Source organism: Centropristis striata, chromosome 9 (genome assembly GCF_030273125.1).
Source record: "Centropristis striata isolate RG_2023a ecotype Rhode Island chromosome 9, C.striata_1.0, whole genome shotgun sequence".
In the NCBI taxonomy this organism is placed as follows: domain Eukaryota; kingdom Metazoa; phylum Chordata; class Actinopteri; order Perciformes; family Serranidae; genus Centropristis; species Centropristis striata.
This window is the reverse complement of record NC_081525.1, coordinates 30,302,188-30,324,708: the sequence shown is the minus strand read 5'-3', so window position 1 is coordinate 30,324,708 and position 22,521 is coordinate 30,302,188. Positions and strand designations below refer to the sequence as shown.

At 42.4% G+C, this 22,521-nt stretch overlaps 1 protein-coding gene across 1 annotated transcript in view; it reads left to right on the top strand.

Moving 5' to 3' along the window:
* rnf13 (ring finger protein 13) overlaps positions 1-21,921 on the top strand; it is a 60,500-nt gene extending 38,579 nt beyond the window's left edge. The window contains exons 5-10 of the mRNA XM_059340808.1: positions 5,202-5,289; positions 6,418-6,508; positions 7,214-7,319; positions 7,583-7,676; positions 19,916-19,996; positions 20,522-21,921. Coding sequence (XP_059196791.1) covers positions 5,202-5,289; positions 6,418-6,508; positions 7,214-7,319; positions 7,583-7,676; positions 19,916-19,996; positions 20,522-20,889 — 828 coding nt within the window. The 3' untranslated portion in view covers positions 20,890-21,921. The remainder of the gene's footprint in view (positions 1-5,201; positions 5,290-6,417; positions 6,509-7,213; positions 7,320-7,582; positions 7,677-19,915; positions 19,997-20,521) is intronic.
* The last annotated feature ends 600 nt before the right edge of the window (positions 21,922-22,521 follow it).

Here is a 22,521-nt window from a genome sequence, read left to right as displayed (position 1 = left end):
CTGAGAGGAGCGGACAGTGGACATGTGGAAACCCAATTTTTTTTTCAGTATTCATGACACTTGTGGACACTTGGAAACATTTTTGTATATATAGTCCATTTTATTTCAATCTAAAGAATAATTTATCAGAGAAATTCAACCTTCTTCGTTTTTTCTTTTTTCATGATTTACGAAAATGTACCTGTGTTATTCTGCACTGAAGGCATTGTTAAGCTGTTCCATCTTTTAGCTTTGATGGTACTGATTTAGTAGAGCTGCAGAACTTGTATATTGCAGTAGAAAACAAGGCCACAGTGAGTAAAATAAGAGCAAAAGAAGCCCTAAAATAAGCTTCAGGGCTCAGAGGTTTAAGGTAATGTTGTATACCTCTTTTATCTGTGTCTTACTCTTTTCTTGGATTAACTGATTGATTTGGTCTATATAAGCCACATCTTATATTCAGAGACACAAATTTCCCTCCACCTTGCTCACTCTCCTTCCTTAAGAAACACACACACATCCAGTCCTATTATTTTGTGTGTATGTGTGTCACTTATCCAGACAGCCAGCCTAAAGACGCACACAGTAGCCATTGATACCTCCACACAATACACCCTCACAAGAAAACACATGGGATCACAATGCTGAGGCTGCCATACACGCTGCTCCACGTATGCCTGTGCATAAAATTACAATGACAAGGAACAGACAAAAGACAGTGCTGTTCTGTATTAGCATGCATGCAGGCCACAATACACACACACACACACACACACACACACACACACACACCACCCCTCACAGGTCTAAATGAATTTCCTTGCATCATAACAGAGTACAATGCTGTTATAGAGAGGCCTGGCCGAGCTGTGGGGCTCTCTCACACACACACACACACACACACACACACACACACACACACACACACATACACACATATCCACTGGGTGCCCAGGTTAGTGTGAGTGACCCCTTTCTATTGTTTAACACAGCAGATTACTATACTCATCTGATTTTCTTTACTTGGTGGAGTCTCCACTGTCTCACTCTCACTGGTTTTTAGGTCAGGAGTTGATTTTCCCCAGGAGGGCCACACATGCCCTGAGTAATAATTAACAGCAGCATATCCCCTGTGGCTTCAGGTATAAGAGTTTGGGTTTTTTTTGCATTTTTATTTTTGCAAAAGTGCTCCTTTCACATCCAACACTTCACACCACACCAGTTCTACAACATTGGAACATTGTGCACAAAACAAAACGTTTGCAGTAAGTTTTATTAATGTTTCACAGCCTGACTCTTCCAGATGGCTTCTATTGTAACATTAGGGTTAATTATTTACAATTGAACATGGAAAGCTCTTCACCTTAAATATTTCAAAATGAGAAAACGAAAAATGAATATATACATACATTCAAATAAATAAATCAGCTTAAGTCAGACCTTTATAGGTTTATTGTACTGCACCCAGCTACTGGAACGCCCTGATTCAGGCATATGTAACCTCACGACCGCTGCGCTCTTCCCATGAACGGTGCCTGGCTCTGCCACCTGTTCGTCCAAGACAATTCAGACTCTATGCATTTCTTGTTCCCCGTTGGTGGAACCACTACCAGTTCCTACCAGAGCAGGGGCGTCCCTCTCTACCTTAGAAACCTCCTGAAGACCCAGCTCTTCAGAGAGCATCTTCTCTCCACACGATAATTCTACTCCTTAAAGGATTGTCACTTGCACTTATTGCTGCACTAATAGCTCTTATTGCACTATAGCTTGATTGTTCCCTTTTTTCTGTAAGTCGCTTTGGATAAAAGCGTCTGCTAAATGACTAAATGTAAATGTTCTCAGTCCACTTGGTCCAAATTTAGAAAAAACATTTTTTAGGGATTTTTTTCCAAGGAGAAGGACAGAGGTATAAGAGGTTTAAAGGAGGAGAATCTTTTGTTGTTTATTTGTGGCGGCCCGCCACTATAGCAACATTGGCGATCATATGTGGATTTTCAATTTTTTTTTACTATTGAAAATGTGTAAAATGTGCCCCTCCTTGCCCTGCTTTTTGTCTCGGTCTATCAGACCACAAATGAGACAAAAATGACCTAGCTCATGCACCGCGCGGTCCCCCCACCAATGAGACTCTTCTGCTGGACAGAGAGCGTGTGGCAGCTCCAGAGACAGAGACCTTCAGCTAGCTGCTGCAGCAGCTCGTGAACCTAAATGCTGGTGTCACATGGAGCGGGTGTACAGTGGCAGCACTGCCTTCTAACCAGCTGAATTCAAGTTGCTACAGCGGCTGATTGATGTCCCTCTCTTAAGCTGTCGTGCGCTCACCTCCTGGTGAAGCAGTCTGAGTGGTGGTGAGTGAGGCAGACCACAGGCGGTGGAAACACTGGAAGCTAATTCTGCAGTAGTTTTTCCGTAATCTTGCAGACAAACAAACAAACAGAGCTGAAAATATGACCTCCTTGTGGAGGTTAATATGGTTTTCTCTCGCCTTAATCGAAGTCTTGTCTCTGGTGCTGCAGTAGCACTGCCTTCGTTCCTATTATTTTTTAACGAGTTTGAGTGACATTTATGTGATCTGAGGCAAATAAAATGTTTTGTTTCTGCCTCAGTTTCAGAGGAAACGTCACTCGAAACGTCCATTTCTGTCTGTGTCAGAACACATAATGATTCAGTCCAACATTATATTGTCACATCCTATTTCCGCCTGCCACATCTGTTGTGAGCAATCAGCCACAACAATGGCTGTACAGGATACTGTAGCCTCTATACTGTGTCAGAACCGCAAAAACAGCCGCGCAGATGGAAGATTCTCATTACATCAGTTTCCCGTGCATCCACCATACAGCAGCACACATGGCTCCTGCTGCTGGAGAGATCTCTTTAAATCCTTTTCAAGTGTCTTCACCATAATGTTCTTATGAAAGCACAACCTGCTGTGGATTCAAATCCAATCCATCAAATTGTCCACAGTAACTGTAGCTGACTGATAAAGTCCTTTTTTGGGCACCTGTCTTCCGAATTGGTCTGATAGTGGATTTGCGCTTCTTATTTTGGCCTCAAATGCCTAAAATCAAAGTATTAGAGTGGTTAAAACACTGAATATAATACAGCGCATGTGGACCGTCAGAATGTGTTTCAGTTTGTTTATGTAATTATAATCACATTTACGATGCAATATTTTTGCCAAATTGATTTGCATATATTGTGTTATTCAACATCCAATCTATGTTTCTGAGCTTTCAGCTGAGGAAAATAAATGTTTGTCACAAATAATTGAGCTTCGATGCAGACTTTGTCCCCCGTCTACTGGATGTTGTGATTTTAAAATATATAGTTGTTGACTGATACAGAAGGAAAAATACATTACCTATTAGAGGATAACGGCTGCACAAACACACACAAACACACAGTGAACAGGTTAGACTGGAAGCAGTAGCATCTGTTTTTTTGCTGCAGTGAGCAGGCTGAACTTTTTTCTGAAGAGGTAGAGGGGACATGTCTATGATTAATGAGTGTGTGGACACGGTGGCATGTTTATGCAACAGTTTAAACACATTTCACACACATAAGCAGCACACACACAGCAGACATGCACACGACTAACACTTTTTGCCAAAGGTGATCTCAGCTGGCATTTGTAACAGGAGCGAGCATGTGCCAAAACAAAAAAACGCCTCAAATTAAAATACGAAATTATCAATGTTTCTTATAATCTGAATTGTAATATATAAAGTTTTGATGAATAATGAAATTATGTATAATTTTTTTTATAAATAGTTTTATAAAAAGACCAGACCTATGTTATATATTTAGTTGAGGTATGTACTTGCATTATCCCAAATGTATCAGATTAGATAAGAGAACTTTATTCTTGTTCCAGGTTGCTCAAAAAATACAACAAAATACAGTAAAATAAGAAATAAGGCAATATATAATTAGATAAGTATGTTTCTCCTAATATTCAAGCCCAGAAAAATCTGTAATTTTTTCAAGGTAATGGTGTGTTTTATAAACTAAAAAGAAGAAAGTATGTGCCAAACAATCAATAAAAATGACCTTAAATAAAAATGTAAAAAATATAAATTTCTTATACAATATTATAGATGCAAAAAGAAATGAGTATAAAGACTGAATATCATATATAAAAGTTTGATCAATAACTGAATGAATACCTGTCAACTGATTACAATCGAAAGGTAATATATGTAACATTTCCTGCATTATATGTATTGGATTGTGTGAGTCTGTTAAACACAGAAAAATCTATCATTCTTTTCAAGGTAGTGGTGTGTTTCATTTGGTCAGAAAACCTTTAGCCATCTATTTGCTTTAACTCCTGGGAAACACTAGATGACCTGTCGGAGAGTAATTATAAATCCTACAATGACACAGAAATGGCTCGGTGTTGCACATCTAAACAGGAACAAAGAGAGATAAGAGGGAGATCGTAATGTGGGAAGTTTTTTAATTGAGCAAAACCAGCTGGCAGAATTTCAGCATTTGCCTTCCTACAATAGAAACCTCATCTAACCTTTAGCCTGCTCTGACTCTTAACTTTGGCCATGCAGATTTCTTTGTGCACTCCGTTTCCCGTGCATTCATCAGACGCTTCCTGTTTTGGATCTTCGGTTACAGCTCAGCCAGCTCCGATGAGAAGTCGGTGTTTATGGTGGAGGAGCGAGATGTCCGGGCGTGAAATGCAAACATCTTGTCTCTTGCAAACACGGGACGTAAACATGATGCTTCTGGAAAGCCACAGGGTTCCTGTATCTGTCCTCTGCAGGAAACTGTAGGATTTATTGCCCTTTTGATAATTCACTTTGCAAGGCCAGTTTATAAATTGGTTAATGTCAGCAGCAGAGAGCATCTCTTAACTGGAAGTGGTACATTTGTAAGGCTAGTAAGGTTAGTGAATAGATTGTTCCTTTCAGGTTGTATGAGGAGAACTCTGAGCAGAATCAGAGAGAGCTCTCCTTTCAAACCACAACTGGGTTCTATTTAATGTTCTAAATGTGGTTTGATGCTGCGGTGTCAGGCAGCGGAAATCGGATTTGGTTATCTGACACAATACCCCCCGCTATCTCACATAATCACACATGCCACCTTCACTTACCGTTGTCGATCCTCCCGCAGCAGCTGAGGTTAGCTTTCTAATAATCACCAGGTGTTTGCACCAAAGGGATCCATTCAATATTCGGAGCATTAAATGTTTTGTCTCCTCACAGGTCCTCAATGCCCAGAAAGCCGGGTACAAGGCAGCCATTGTTCACAATGTGGACTCTGATGACTTAATCAGCATGGGATCCAATGATCGTAAGTCGCCACCTCCTCCTCCTCCTCCTTTTATTTCTCTGTAAGCATTTAGCGTCTTACACAGCTGCCTTGTTTCGTGTGCCTGTTGACAGAGGATGTGATTTTGTTTTTCTCGTAATCCCTGAGCCTGAGGAAAAGCTGGGCCGTCTGAAAATAAGAAGTTCATTTTAAGTCTCAACATGTACTCGAAGGAAGGATGTGATGCCCTGCAGCACCGTAGCCCTCCATGTTGTCCTCCCTTTAGCCCACATTTATGATATGATGGTGGCGACTATTCTCACTCCCAGGGGTGCTGCACAGTCATAAATTATCCAGAAGGAGTCTTTGCTGGTTAGTATTTTAAGGAGGAGTAGCTGTCACAAGCTGATGTTTTAAACACCGGGTAATGCTCACTGTCAGGCTGCTTTCTTTCATCAGTTTTGGTCACTAAAAGTGTCCGTATGCTTTGACCAAAGCGTTTGTCAGCTGGTCCAACAGGAACTGACTCCCCTCCCACCACACTGTTCCCACATTAGAGTTATCAGGGATGCACATTTCCAAAACTGACAATCTAAGAGGCAGTTTTCCTAAAAAGGCCATTATCAAAATAATTGCTATCGCTGACACAGAGTCATTTAAAACGTCGTGACCCGCTGCAAGATGTAAAAAAGCACTATCCAAGAGATAGCTCTGAAAACGCAGCCCCCAACAAACGCACATATAGTGATGCGAAATGACAAGTGGACAAAGCTCATTTTTTTTAAAAAGGAGACTGACTCTGGGGGTCGCTTCATGCAGGTAACTGCGGGTGGTTAGCTCGGTTAGCTTGTTAAACTAGATATGTAGGCTTTTTGGGGAGGAGGAGCCAAACTTGAATGTTGTGTTCGCAAACTGCAACATAAAAACCCTACTCCTTCTGCCCTTAAACAGCTAAAGTAAAAAGAAAAAAGGTTGAACTAAGCAAACTCGGTGTGGTTAAAACCCTCAGAAACAAGAAAGTGAGTTCACTTCTTACACATTTAAGTAACTTTTTGTGCTAGAAACATATCTTGTACTAGTCTTTCTCCGATAACAGGACTTATGCCAGGTTGAAACATCATGTTTCAAGTCAAACAATGTATTAATACAGCTTATTGTTTCCCTTTTTAGTGGATGTTATGAAGCAGATAGATATCCCCTCAGTGTTTGTGAGCGAGGAGACGGCCAACTCTCTGAGAGAAGACTTTGCATATGACAAGGGGTAAGTCCAAGCCTAAATCTCATTTTTTTCAGTCCATCATTATAAATAAAAGCAGGTTTTTACTCCTCTGTCTCTCAGTGTGATATTGTGAAGAGATGGCCATTTTTTTAGGGGTTTTAGGGGTTCACTCAAAACGGTCCGGCCCTTCCATCAGAGTTGAATCTAATATTGTTGTAGAGTAATGCCTGCAGCGTGGACTGTAATATATATAAAGGCGGAGGATTTGTCTTGTGATGGGTTGTCACTGCTGCTGAGGTGGTAATGAAGTGTCTCAGCCTGAGAGTCATATCATTAAAGTGCTCCACTTTTAAATCAGCTGGTATGTGAGTGCATATGTGTGAGTGTGTGTGTGTGTGCTTGTCAGATACCATCCAAATACATGAGGTTTATTCCCAAGTCTTGCAGAGGAATAACACCAAACATGGTATTGGCAGAGTTTTGTCAGCGTGGACCAAGTTGGCTGTAACTCATTTGACTGCTGCACAGATATTTTAGCTGCAGAGGGAGTTCTGTGAGAAGATGCTGATCCCACTAACTAGCGTGAATTATCATTATGTTGATAGTGCAGCTTATATGTGACAGTTTTTGAACAACACCAAAATGAATCTCTGCAAGCCAAAACGACGAGGCGTAGTGAAATGCTGCCGTGCCTCAGTGTGTTTTATTACCTGCCAACACCTGACAATGGCTCTGCTTGTCTTCTAGGGGACATGTGGTCCTCATGCCAGACTTCAGCCTGCCGCTGGAATACTACCTGATCCCCTTCCTCATCATCGTGGGAATCTGCCTCATCCTCATCGTTGTTTTCATGGTAAGTAAATCTCCGTTTTAATGCAAAGCACATTCTCCTACTAAGGTAGCATTTGGAGTCCAGATTGGCTCTTCGTCAGGTATCGTCTTGCATCCAATTTGGAGGAAAACATTGCAGTTTAGAAAGTGATAGAAATCACAGTTACAAGGTTGTTGTTTTTTGACTCAACACCTGGACAAGAAGGATGTTGTGTGTGTGTGTGTGTGTGTGTGTGTGTGTTTTGCAAACTGATTTCAAAAGGATTCTCACCTATTTTTTCCTAGATCACCAAGTTTGTCCAGGACCGACACAGGGCTCGGAGGAGCCGCCTGCGCAAAGATCAGCTGAAGAAACTTCCCATCCACAAGTTCAAGAAAGGTACGGAGACAATCACAAACTATTCAGATACCTGCGACTGGATCATTTAAACTATACAGTAATTTACAGTACACACTCAAAATGCATTTGACTACACATTTAGTAATTCAATGGTAAAATAATCACTTCCCTGTCAGCCATATCTTGACTCTGACCTTTAACCTTACAGTCTGTTGAGAGGCTGTTTCCTCTTTTACCATGCTGCTCATTCTCACATGATTTGGACCAGAAAAGAGATGTCATCAATGCATTACGACACATCATTCCTCCCCCGGAGCTCTGCACCTTGGAGCTAATCGGATTAATATGGACTTGATTTTTCCACAAAGCCCTCCGTGGCAGATTAGAGCTCCTCTCTGTTGAGACTGGACACATGACTGATGCTTTGGAATGTAGTCTCAGTCATGCCAGAGGCCTGACGAGGGTTGAAAGTTAAGTGTGTTTTGGTTTTTATCTCCGATGTGATGAGCTGATGTACAGTATGTGCTGCTGGTTTGTAAGTAGATTTCTGAGGTATTTTTTGGAGTCCAGCTTCTAGCTTCCCCCTCTGCCTCGGTACAAGGGTCAGGCAGGCTATAGCGGTGTTTTGCGATGCAAATCCTCTTTGTGCTATGGTTAGGCAAGTTTGTCTGTGTATTTAGAAGGTTTCTGTGCCGGCTGTGTTTCCCGCGGCAGCTGTTTGTTGCAGACTGGAAAGCCCCTGACTACAATCAGCTGTGCAGGGGAACACCGGGGAGCTTTATAGACGACGGGTGGTGCATGATAAGTAGCCCCCTTGCAAAGCTGCTAATTGAGGGGGTTATGAGTCGAGCTGCTCCTGCCACGCCTGGCAGAATCAGATGCACGTGCAAACGGCAGCTAAAAGCAGCGTGTGTTGCTCAGATAGCTGTTTTTGTCACGTCAGGCTCTGTGGTTTCGCGCTCCGGTGGCCGTGCCCACTCTGACTCAGGATTTCCACCAGGCACCGCTGCAGTCGACCTTGGCCTGCCACAGGGAGTTCAGATGTCCAGGAAGCGGCCTCCAGGGGCGGCGTCTGCGCTCCTGTCAGCTGAGTCAGAGCGTTTGGCTATACAGGAAGGGGACACCAAATCTCCACCTAATCACCTTTTAAGCCCTGCACTCTGGCAAAGAGCCGAGTGCCCTGGTTTGAGCACAGGAGGGTTGCAGCAGGAGGGACACTGCCTCTGTTGTCCAATGCAGCTTATTGTTAGGCAGAGTTTACGCCAGGTCAGACTAAGACCTCTAATAACAGGGTTAGCGTTTTTTAATCAATGATCATGTGATCAAAATGAGCTTTATAACTGCATAAAGGCTGATAAACAAAAAGAAAGTGTTTTCAAATGATCAGAGGGACAATTGTTTTTGATACCTTTGTGTGTTTATACCAGAAGGTCATCTACAGTCAGGTAGGGCACTTTCACAACCCAAAGTTTAGTCTGTTTCAATCAAACTCTGGTGCGGTTAAATCCTTGTTACGGTTCGTTTGGTCGCTTGTGAACGATCCAATCGTGTTCTTCTCCAAGACCACTTGTGAGAGGGGGTCTCGGTCCGTGTCCAAACGAACCCTACTGCCGAACGTAAACGTGTGAAGGGTATCCGAGCCAGTTACGGGAAATGAACCAATGCGCTGGCATTTTATGAGATGTACACAGAGCAACAGGTGCTCAGTGACTTTGACTTCTGCTGAAGTCTGATGTTTGCTCGACATCTGGGCTGAACACATACAGGAAATGATGAATAAAGTCCACAAAAAAAGATGCTTATAAAATCATTCAAGATCAACTGGAGGAGAAAAGATTTGTGCGCATGATAGATCAGTGCAGAGTCGAGGTACCACTTACATTTCTGCACTATGAAAACAAAACCAGACTAACAAACCAAAAGTGTCCAGTTTCACTCTGATTTGGACTAGTCAAACAGACTTGGGTTGTGAAAGTGACCTTAAAGGGTAAGTGCGCCAATTTTACACATGAAGTCTGTTTATAGTCTTCAGGAAGTACTACTGCATATGTGAAAAAAGAAAGCAGAAAGCATTTGAGGAGAGCTTCTCAGGTTGGGGGGAAAAACGACAAGAGATGCATCATGATGCAGGCTTGTTCCGGCTGAACCAAGTGGATGGAGAATCCAGCACAAACATGGGCGTTGTGTTCATGGTCTAAGCTTGATTACTTCTTGAGTTTTAGTGAGTATGAGCAAGTATCCTATACGACCATGATTCTTTTTACGACAAACGGTATAATTGTGGCGACCTTTTTTTTTTGGTACTCATCTTTTATTGATTTTCACAGGTATATGTATGCATCGATACAAACGACAGAGAATATCTGATATCTATCTGAAAGCATAACCTTTGAATTTACCCTCCCTCCCCCCACCCCTCTACATGGGAATCAAATAACAATCACAACAGTTCACAAACAATTACACAAACAAGACCATTAGTTTTTCTTGAGTAAAAAATCCTTAACTCTAGTAATTCCATTGCACCAGGTTTGCATCGTCCTTGGTTTTGCGCCATTTGTCCTTGCAGAGGAAAGTTCAAGAAAAAGAATGTCCAGAAACATAAGCAGTGTTCCAGCGATAAGTTGAGGGGAGGAAGCCAAACCTGTACAACCATTTTTTTGGCCGCGGTCAGACCTGCAAGCCAAACTTTTCTAGACCTTTCATTCATTCAAATTTGAGAGTCATCATCCAGAAGATGTAAAGCAGGGTCCATGGGTAGTTTAAAGTCAATTACATGCAACAGTGTCCGTACAACAATTCCAATTCCAAAAGTTATAAATCTTGGGGCAGTCCCACATTATATGCATAAAAGTCCCTACTGTATTTTGGGAGCAAAACATAGAGAATGGGTGTGGTGCCTGGCTTCATATCTTCATATGAATAAATTGATGATTAGGAATATGTGAGGTGAATTGTGGCAACCTTTTAAAGAAAACATGTTTCAGGGATGGTGAGGTTTAAGGAAGAAGAATGTGTGGAATAAAAAAGATGATATGTCTTGTTGTGGAGTCTATAGAAGTGTTGTGTGATGTGGAATCAGGTGAGTACTCTCTGAAACATAGAGCGGTTGTGGCCTTGTGGAAGCAAACTAACACCGCAGGCTTACTGTACATCTGTATATACGGGAACAATGACGAGCTTGAAGCACAAAGCTGCTGTTACAGTAGCTCATCAGAATACCAGCGGTCATTGTTTACATCATGCTGATTGTGTGTTTTTTTTATCATGGGCCCCATGTTGTGACACATGAGAATTTTTGGAGCTGCAGCATTTGTTTGAGACAGCTCAGTGTCACTGTGACGCTCAAAACTCGCTGCTGCTCCAATTCCCTTCCTGAAGTTTTTGGGCATCTTGCCTGAACGTAGGGTTCAGAGCACGTGTGTGTGTATGTGTGTGCAGCACAGAGTGGGAAGGATGCCTAATGGCGCCTTTGGCCTCTGCTGCAACAGATAATGCTGAGCTTGGACTCTGGGGGCTTTGATCAGATGCAGCCACAGTGAAGAGAAACACTGTGATGCTGTGTTAGTGTTGCTTTTAAAGCTGCAATCCGCAACTCTGCATGTTGGAGCCACTGTGGAAATATCTGAAGCTGCACCTGCTACAGGAGCTACTCGATGCTGACTCCAAGCAACGTACTTAACCCTCTGAACCCCACCATTGAAACGTGTGTTTTCTTTAAAAGAACGCCAAAAATACACAGTTTATGCTAATAAGAAACCGTAAAAACAAACATTATTGTTAAAATTTGAACTTTCTGACAGACTGGATCACAGGTGACGTCACTAAAACAAAATTTAAAATTGTGACATTTCTGTCTAAATCACTTCTACATGTTTCATATTAAACGTTGCAAAAAAAAGTTTGGAATAACTAGATCCTGTTTAAAAACCTCACATTTGCACTCCTCAGCGGAACTGTGAAGCCAAGTTTGATTTTGCTGAGATGAACGGTCACATGACAAATATTCACTGAAAATCAGACAGAACAGCAGGCTGTTTACACAGAGCAGAGAGGACAGGACAGGAGAGGTAGTAAAAAATGCAAAAAGATTAATATGTATAGCACGTGGAGTCTCACATTTTCCCCCCAATATTCATTTTGGGCAATTGTGGGCACTTGGAAAGTGTTGTAAATATAAATTTATTTTTTTTCAAAAATGATCATTATAAAATAATAATAATAATAATAATGAAATTATTATTCAACTTGTGTTTTTGTAATTATAACTATTATTGTGCACAAAATACATTTTTGAGTTCACACTTCTAGCCATGATTGTGCTGTTTCTTTAGAAATGCAGTGAAATAAAAGGCCCCAGTGAGTAAAATGTAAAAAGAGCAAAAAAACGCAGTGAAACAGCTTGGGGTTCAGAGGGTTAAGTGTACAAATACAAAATCAATGCAACGAGGCGTGTTGACATTTTTCAACAAAATGAAACAAAAGCACTGAACACCACTGCCGTGTTTCTTGCAACAAGCTCCATCACGAGGCACAGATCCTACCTTGAAATATAAAGCCTAATAATGCTACATTTGCTACATTTTGGTAAGAACACGACACAATGAGTGACACTCCCCATCAACGCACAACCCTGTGGCAAATTGCTGTGCCACTTAAAGCCTTATCAGCATTGATGCACATCGCTGATCGATCCAAATTCCATTCAGACAACAAGGATTTAAAAAGATTTTTGCTTGTCCTCCTGTGGACAGACCTGACGAAGCATGAATTTAGACATTTTACAAATCTGCATCATGATGTAGTTACTTCTGCATTATTTTTATGCATTAATTGCAATTAAATCACCTCAAAATATGTTTATTTAAGGTTCAATACCACTGTAGAAGTGCTGTAGCATCAGTCATACAGACACAGTTCCTGAAGAAGGTGGTGAAATTCACAGAGCTGTGTGTTTTTCAAGATATTATGAGGCCAGACATGACGGGGTCTGGTTGGCAGATGTGTCTGGGACTTCCACAACAGGAGCAAAGCAGCAGTTATTTTGGTCATGGTTGATGACAGAAAGAAACATTATGGTGGCATTATGGTGGCGTTATGATCTTTAGCGCTTTTTTCATGTGTTTTCATTTAAAAGATCTCAAAGCTTGATAGGAAGCATTTTTTGGTCATGTTTGCAGCTGTATTGATTGACGTCCAGCTCCATCCAGCTCTTGCACAAATATAAGTTTTTTGGCTGCACTAACAGCCAATGTGGCAGCAGTGGGTAAACCCAAGCCAACATCCAATCAGAAACCAATGAGCGGCATACCAGAGACCACTTTCATGCTTCTTTTTTTACAACCTATTATTTAGACGGCGATGGTTAATTTCAGAGGCAGGAGTGTTTAGAAATGCAACATGGTGTGATGTCTTTTCTGAGCGTGTGAAGTCACTTCGGGAAGATGTGAACCAGCTGATCAGCCACAGCCTTGGCTACTGCTGCTGCTGCTGCTGCTGCTGCGCTGGCAGGATGCCTTTCTGCTGATGAGTGTATCTGCCCACCATCTACCTCCTCTGGAGGAGCTTAGACTGACAAAATCAGACGTCTATCAACTCTGCAAACACTTTTTCAGGCCTGCTTTTTTATAGATTTTGTCTCAACCTTTTTACTGTTCGAGCATGTATTTTATTCATACCTTTTTTCTGGTAGTATTCTGTAATTATTTGGGCTAGAGGTGGTGATGGCTGCCATTGGATAATGTCAGTCTTGCATGTATGTATGAAAAATGTGCGTGCACAGGCTGAAAAGAATAGAAGCAAACACAAAGGCAGTCTGTATGGATAGTGCACAATGCCTTAATGAAAACCATGGCACCCATATAATTAGCACACAATACCAGTCTGAGCAGCAGCATGCAACATAAGATCCTGGTCAATGTACAGGATTATGTAATAGCAGCTGCCACAGCTGTCAGTGGACAGCGCCGCTCTGCCATTAACTTGACTTACGCTCTGGTTTTATTGCAGAGCCTTGCGTCATCCCCACTTAGGCTGAAAGCCTGACGTTTGACAGTGAGTTTTGGCCCTCTGGGTGGCGAGTTACGCCAGCAAGCAGCGTCTAGCAGACGTTAGAGCCAGAAACCGTGAAAACACAGTGAACTGCAAGCTGGATGAGGAAACTGGGGGGACTGTTTGAGACCCTTTATTTGACGGCGAGAGGCAGGACTCTCCCTCTGACCCATGAACTCCAGTCTGGTCCCTCCCTGTGTATGATGACTCATCCCACCCCTCCCCTCCAAGGCTTTCCACTTCCAAACCATAGGCGGGGAGCTGAGCACATACACACACACACACACACACACACACACACACACACACACACTGAACAGAGCAGCTGCAGTGTCTCAAGCGTCTGTGTGTGAGGCATGTTGATGTCAGTACAGAGGAGCTCTCTCTGTCTCAGTTCACTGGCTTCGCTGCCAGTAGCTCTTGTCTGCTTGGCTCAACCAGTGTTGAACTGTGCAGAGGCTTTTTTTTTTTTTTACTTTCTCTCTTTTTACTCAGTTTTTGTGTCACCCTCTCTTTCTTTCACTCTCGCTCTGCTACGCACATTCACTGCTCATCTGAAGTTCAGTAGGACAGCGTGGTTCCTCCGAGAGGCAGGAATGCTGGCAGGCTCGCTGATTAATGAAAAATGGAGAGAAGAAGAGCTGCTCTGAATCCTTTTTAAGATGTGCTACTGGCCCCAAAACGTAAATGTAAGGGATTCCCAGCATCTAAAGTGTGCACATCGCCAAAAATGAACCTAATTTTTTTTGATTGGCCTTTAAAAATATTATTTGACCACCCAACTTCGAAGCTGACTCAAAAGCCCCTTTAAGACTGCCGTTTCAAATGAAGTTTTGCCTGCAAACTGAATGTGCCAGAAGCGTGATGAGGGGATCAAGTGATCCCGGCTCTGTAATGCCTTCGGAGGTAGTGACAGAAGCATAAAATTGGCGAGACTCTTCGAGGCGGGATCAGTGTGGACCGGCAAAACAGGCAGAAACTGACTCTCACTTGAGTCTGACAGTAATCGAATCATGTTCAGCAAAATGCAGAACAACTTTGGTTGAGTATGTAGAATCTCTACAGCGAGAAACGAAATTGTACAATAATGTACAAAAATGCTGCTGCAGCCTACTAGCACTGTGCTACTGTTACCTGCCACTATTGTCTCCTCCCACTTCATTCTGCGATGGCGGACTGCAATGTGACTGGACGCCAATATAACGCCATCGCGGAATCAGTATGAATGTCCAGAAGAGAAAAGCCGGCACAGCTCATCACGGCTATATAGACTTTTGCAGAAATGCAGTTTAGAATGGGTTACAGAAAGCACATAATACATTAAGACTTGTATCTATCAAATCTGCAAACACTTTTTATGTTTTTTTTATCAGGTCTTGTGGGAAAATATCTTTGTTCTTGTGCTGCTGCTGTCGACACATGTACTGTACCTGTGAGTCACATGTGCAGGTCACAGTAATGGCATTACTCGAGGAGCATCTAGAAATGAGGAGTGGGTAACGTCCACAGCAGGCCCTTTGATCAGCAGGAGCGGTGTAATTTGTTCCGTGTGAAGGGACGAGGCTGTGAAAATGTTCTGCTGCAGAACGCTGAGCTGCATGTTTGTCACTGCACAGAAACCTGGCTGGGTTGCTTCTTTTTTTAAAACCTTTTTTTTTTTTTAAATAGGCTAAAATGTAAGATGTTTGTAGACATATTATTTATATTCACCAGAGGAAGAGGAAATTAAATAATAACTCAGACTTTTTAAAATAGCTTTGGAAATGAATTCAGTTATGATAACAATGTAATCCCCAAAGTCATTTCTGAAATCTGGTCACATGGTGCCATCGCTGCAAGGTCCAACTAGACAAATAAAACAAGAAAAGTCAGACTGTCAGCCAGGCTAACAACAAGACAACAGTTGAATCATTTTAGTCAAAGTATCTAAACCACTTTATTTGAAGTTGCCAAACAAACTCAGCCCACCCGCCACTCGTCTTTAAGATCTGACACAACTGAAGCTGATCTGAACAACCACACTTGTAACTCTGCGTTAGCTCGCCAGGATACTGTAACACATTGGCTACACCTTTTCTCTTTTCCTCTTCGCACTACTTATTGACTATCTTCTTGCAACACACACTTTTGTAATAAATGACTATGGCTGTGGATGGCAAGAATCAGGTGGTATGGCAGCATCATGAAAAGGGTTACAATTCAGTATATTGCGATAGATCTAATTTAAGGACAACTGTCATAGTATAAAGGACACATCGTCGTACTCAAAGTCTGAGTTGCAATTTTGTCCATCCATCCATCCATTTTCCTTTGCTTATGTGGGGAGCAGGTTGAGCAGGTCATTCCAGACGTCCCTCTCCCCAGCCACAACGTCCAGCTCCTCCTGGGGGACCCCGAGGCGTTCTGGGTCTTCCCCGGGGCCTCCTACCAGTTGGACGTGCCCAGAACACCTCTAACAGGAGGCGCCCGGGAGATATCCTTACCAGATGCCTAAACCACCTCAGCTAGTTCCTTTCGACGTGAAGGAGCAGCGGCTCTACTCCGAGCTCCCTCCGGATGTCTGAGCTCCTCACCCTATCTCTAAGGCTGAGCTCAGCCACCCTACAGAGGAAGCTCATTTCAGCCGCTTGTATCCACGATCTGGTTTTTTACGGTCACTACCCAAAGCTTGTGGCCATAGGTGAGGGTTGGAACGTAGATGGACCGGTAAATCGAGAGCTTCCGGCTCAGCTCCTTCTTCTCCATGACGGTCCAGTACAACGCCTGCATCACTGCTGACGGCGCATTAAACCGCCTGTCCATCTCACGCTCCGTTCTACCCTCACTCGTGAACAAGACCCCCGAGAACTTGAGGCAGCACCTCTCTCCACCCAGAGGGGGCAGTCCACCGTTTTCTGGCAGAGAACCATGGCCTCAGACTTGGAGGTGCTGACTCTCATCCTAACCGCTTCGCACTCAGCTGCAAACCGCCCCAGTCAGGTCCCGGTCTGATCAATCCAAAAGAAACCATGCAATTTTTTATTATTTTTAAATGCATTGTTATTGTTTTAGAATGCATTTCATTGTTGTCCCTGTAACCTCCAACATCATAGCACTACTATCTGTGCAATCTGTACAAAATCTTTGCGTGTTAATGCTGAAATAAAACTTGATTCACTGTTTTAGACAATTGATACGGTATCACAAAACAAAATATTGCCAAACTATGGTGTATCATATTTTTCTTACACCAGACATTTGGAAAAAAAACTAATATGAGCCTGAAGCTTTACACAACAAATTAGGTCAAAGTTGAATTAAAGAAGTTGCTCAGGAAACTGTAATGGCGGATGACAACACAGTGTGGGTCTGATCTGGTGTGATGTTGCTGCATTACCAGAGCTCATATGGAGTTATTATTACCTGAAGGAATGGGCCCAAATTACAACAGTAGGACCCAAGAACAGGAGAATTATCCTTCAAGGTGTCTGAGTTCATAAAGCCACTGAACCTTTTCTCTCTGCTTCACTCAGAATAGCTCAGTTAGTGCCACAGTTAAGCATTTCCTGAGTGTATACTGGATCCATGCCTGCATAAACGTTCCCTCTCCCTCACCCTAACTGTCCACCGCTGGCCTGGGAGAGTGAGAAAGAAAAGGAAAAGATGGAGGCTTGCTTTGGATTATGTCAAAATAATAATAAGAAGAACAAGTGTTTGGAGAGGTGGTGGGGGGACGGGGTTAGTGAGGGTGATGTTTGGGAGAGGAAGAAGCGGCTAAAAGTGTAAAAGAGGAAAAGGGAGTTAAAAACATCGCCTTGAGTTGAAGTTGCTGACGTTCAGAGAGAAAGGAAGAGGGGGAGGGGGAGGGGGAGGGGGGCCCTGGTCGATGTGACTCCCCATCCTTATACGGTCACATGCAGCCCTGGCACAGACACAGAGAGCCCAGTCGGGGAAAACATGCTCATTTAGAGCTTACATAAACACACCGACCCACAGCCCTGCTCCCTCCCTCCCTTCTTCCCTTCTTCCAGCCGGGCCAGGGAAGAGGAAGGGAAGGAAAATGAGAAGAACGCTGAGGAATTTGAAAGGGAGTGCGTTGATAAATTCCTGAGCTTTTTAGTGCACAGAGAGACTTTGCACCTCCTGTAACGTCCTGTTCGGGCAGTGCTGGGGGTTTAGCAGTGGTTTCTCCCTGCACGTTTAGAAACATATTTAGAAAGTGACACATTTTTTTAAAATACTACAGGAAATTAGACTCATAAAGCAGCTGGAATTCCTAATTGGCTGACACGTCACGGAGCTACCTGACGTCAGTGACCTTCAGGAAAACATAAAAAACACAATTAGTCTTATATGCGCTATAAATAACCTCATTTCCTAGACTTGCATCATTTTTCTTCACTCTTCTACCTACAATGCACATTGAGATCCAAGATCCAATTACTGACAACTAATTACCGTGTTTAGCCCTCATGTAAGGCATAATTTCTCATAACCACATGGGACATTGAGGTTTATCACACAAAATATATATAGTGCTTTTGGGATGGCATAAATATATAAATGTACATAAATATTACTTTACGACTAAGAATTAACAATTACCTTCCCACGTACAGTAGTGTTCAAAATAATAGCAGTCCAATGTGACTAACCAGATTAATTCAGGTTTTTAGTTTATTTTTTTATTGCTACATGGCAAACAAGGTACCAGTAGGTGCAGTAGATTCTCAGAAAACCAACAAGACCCAGCATTCGTGATATGCAGCTTTTAAGGCTGTGCAATTGGCCAATTAGTTGAAAGGGGTGTGTTCAAAAAATAGCAGTGTGGCAGTCAATCAGTGAGGTCATCAATTTTGTGAAAAAACAGGTGTGAATCAGATGGCCTCTATTTATGATGAAGCCAGCACTTGTTGAACATGCTTTTCTCGTTGAAAGCCTGAGGAAAATGGGTCGTTCAAGACATTGTTCAGAAGAACAGCATACTTTGATTAAAAAGCTGATTGGAGAGGGGAAAACTTATAAAGAGGTGCAAACAATTATAGGCTGTTCAGCTAAAATGATCTCCAATGCTTTAAAATGGAGAGCAAAACCAGAGACAAGTGGCAGAAAACAGAAGACAACCATCAAAATGGATGGAAGAATAAGCAGAATGGCAAAGGCTCAGCCAATGATCAGCTCCAGGATGATCAAAGACAGTCTGGAGTTATCTGTAAGTGCTGTGACAGTTAGAAGACGTCTGTGTGAAGCTAATCTATTTACAAGAATCCCCCACAAAGTCCCTCTGTTAAAAAAAAGGCATGTGCAGAAGAGGTTACAATGTGCCAAAGAACACATCAACTGGCCTAAAGAGAAATGGAGGAACATTAAAACAGTAAAATTGTTCTTTATGGGTCCAAGGGCCGCAGACAGTTTGTGAGACGAGCCCCAAACTCTGAATTCAAGCCACAGTACACAGTGAAGGCAGTGAAGCATGGTGGTGCAAGCATCATGATATGGGCATGTTTCTCCTACTATGGTGTTGGGTCTATTTATCACATACCAGGGATCATGGATCAGTTTGCATATGTCAAAATACTTGAAGAGGTCATGTTGCCTTATGCTGAAGAGGACATGCCCTTGAAATGGGTGTTTCAACAAGACAATGACCCCAAACACACTAGTAAACCAGCAAAATCTGGTTCCAAACCTACAACGTTGATGTTATGGAGTGGCCAGTCCAATCCCTGGAACTTAATCCAATTGAGAACTTGTGGGGTGACATCAAAAATGCTGTTTCTGAAGCAAAACCAAGAAATGTAAATGAATTGTGGAATGTTGTTAAAGAATCTTGGAGTGGACTAACAGCTGAAAGGTGCCACTAGTTGGTTGACTCTATGCCACACAGATGTTAAGCAGTTATAAAAAACTGTGGTCATACAACTAAATATTAGTTTAGTGATTCACAGGATTGCAGACTGCTATATTTTTGAACACACCCCTTTCAACTAATTGGCCAATTGCACAGCCTTAAGAGCGGCATATAACGAATGCTGGGTCTTGTTGGTTTTCTCAGAATCTACTGCACCTACTGGTACCTTGTTTGCCATGTAGCAATAAAAAATGTACTAGAAACCTGAATTAATCTGGTTAGTCACATTGGACTGCTATTATTTTGAACACTACTGTAAATGTTCAGTAAAAACAGTTTTTTACACGTTTAGGTCAAAGCAGTCAGAGAATGAATTTCTCTCACCTTTTTCACACAGGGGACAGCTATGATGTGTGCGCCATCTGCCTGGACGAATATGAGGAAGGCGACAAGCTCCGAGTCCTGCCATGTTCTCATGGTGAGTCTCAACATTTCTACCTTTAACTTTTCTTAGACTTGTAAGGCACTAGGACAAACTCAACACAGGCCAACTGAGGAAATGCTTTGCATCAAATCAGAGAGACTTTATCTCAGGAAATTGGCAGTTCCAGCAGCAGCAGTACAACACCAATACAATAAAATAGAATCAAGTTAATAACTACTCATAATGTGCAAAATAAGAGAGTTCAAGACACAATAAAAATACATGATGAAATATAAAAACAAGGGGATATTATGAATAATATTATAAACACAAGGAAATATATACTATAACTATAACAACAGTACTTGGTTAGTGCAAGTGTATGTGTATACAGCAGCCATGTTGTGGTTGGTGTTGTGTTGTGTTGTGTTGTGTTTGGTCCAGAGACTTTAAGTTGTTTTTTCATAATCATCATAAGCATTGGCACAACTCAAGAAAAAACATCTTCTCCATTTTAAACAGGTTATTTAATAGCTGTTTTATCATATATTAACATGCGTAATGTTTTGTCCTCCACAGCCTATCACAGTAAGTGTGTGGATCCCTGGCTGACCAAAACTAAGAAGACGTGTCCCGTGTGCAAGCAGAAAGTGGTCCCCTCGCACGGCGACTCCGACTCCGATTCAGAGGAGGGGGAGAGCCCTGACGAGAACGAGGAGGTGTCGGAGAGCACCCCTCTGCTGCGCTCTCTGGCCTCCACCAGCGCCCACTCCTTCGGCACCATGTCGGGAGCTTCCCGCTCGGAGCAGGACCAGGAGTCCTCCGACTACGAGGACGACGAGCTGGACAGCAGCGACAGCGAGGAAGAGGTGACGGTGGAGACTGTGGTGGTGCAGATGCAGCAGCCCTGCTCTGAAGGCCACGAGCAAGACCTGCCCCGAGCCTGACTGGTAGTTGGCCCGGCCCGATCGGTCACTAAAACCCCCGCCCTCCCCCCCAACCTCACAGCTGCAGAGACTTTCGCTGGGGGGGGGTCACGAAACAGATTCATCTTTCAAGTTTTTCTGTCACTGCTTACAAGACATTGTCATGTATCCTATGTTTTATTTTTAACATGATTACTGATAAAGTGCTGATTTCCGGCTGTGTGGGAGGAAGTCGGTGAGGGGCTGCTTGGCAGATTTGACAAGACTGGTGATGCTTATGTACAGTAGACTTTTATACTGTACTCTATTTAAAATAGATGACACACAGATGAGAGGAAAAGTCCCAGATACTTAAGATCACGCTTGTTCAGTAAAAGTACTCTGTATATAAAAAGTATAAATCACAATAAGTTACATCTTTACCTTTGATTGTCTCCTATATGTTTCAGATGACGGAAGTTTCATTACTGTACATACATGTTCATGCTACACTCCTTGAACCGCTATGCAGCATCCTTTTTGTAAAAATTTAACTAACATTAAGCAAGTGTATAAACATTCAAAGCCACAGCAATATGGTTTTGCCAATTTATTTCTAGCCTGATGAATGAAGAAGGAGCCTAGGTGCTTCCTGTCTGTTTTGTGCCACGGTTTATCTGTTACAACGGTTCACACTAAGAGAAACTGAACCAGTTTGAGACACGCAATCGATTGTGCTCTCCATGTGATGTCACATTATGTCCAAAGTGTGGACTGTATCCACGCTGCCTGTGGTAAACTTCTTTTGGCTGCTGCGGACCCATCACTCCATGTAACACAAGCAGTTATTGGTTGATGGGCCTTGTAATACACATTTAACTGACCTTATCTCATTTTAATACAGTTTATAGTAAATACGCTTTTTTTCATAACTTGGCTTGATTTTTGTTTTTGTTTGATTATGAAACCTGTTGCCTTTTTCAGTTGATGTATTTTGTCTTGTTAGTGTTTTCCTGCTCATGTATGTCTGTTCAATACAAATTCACTTCAATAAAATTAAAGACACTTGACAAGGATACGTCTCATGGTCAATAAGTTTACTGTTCTTTCATGACATGATGCAATATAAAGCCAATAGAGTCACGATTCTCCAAATCTACAATTTAGACTATTTGATTTAAGCACACTTTCCAAGTCTTGATTCTTAAGGATGAATAATTGGTTTTATGCCCTGCCAACTTTCACCCTTACAAATTCTTTAAGATGGGCCACATGTTATCAAGTGTGTTGGTCATTTGGACAATGTCAACATTGCTGAATCCGTTTCAATACAAAGCTAATTTTTATTTTCAGTTCAGCATTTGAATTCTAACACCCGTTAGGCAATTGTGCATCCATCCTACTTTGTTTTTGCTTGACTGTTGCCCACCACATTTGTTACATGTACGGCTGCACTGTTCAGTAACGACAAAACACTCCACTAAACTTTCAGTGTAACAAGCAGATACAAATCAGGCCGTTTGAGTCGGACATGGCTCATTAGCAGGTCGAAACTATGGGACCTCTACACTGTCCAATATCACTAATTTCTCCATTAAGCGGTGTAATTTTACCTCAAGATGAGGGCTTTCCAGAGAGGCCACAAACCACAACTCTCTGGCGAGTGTCTGACTG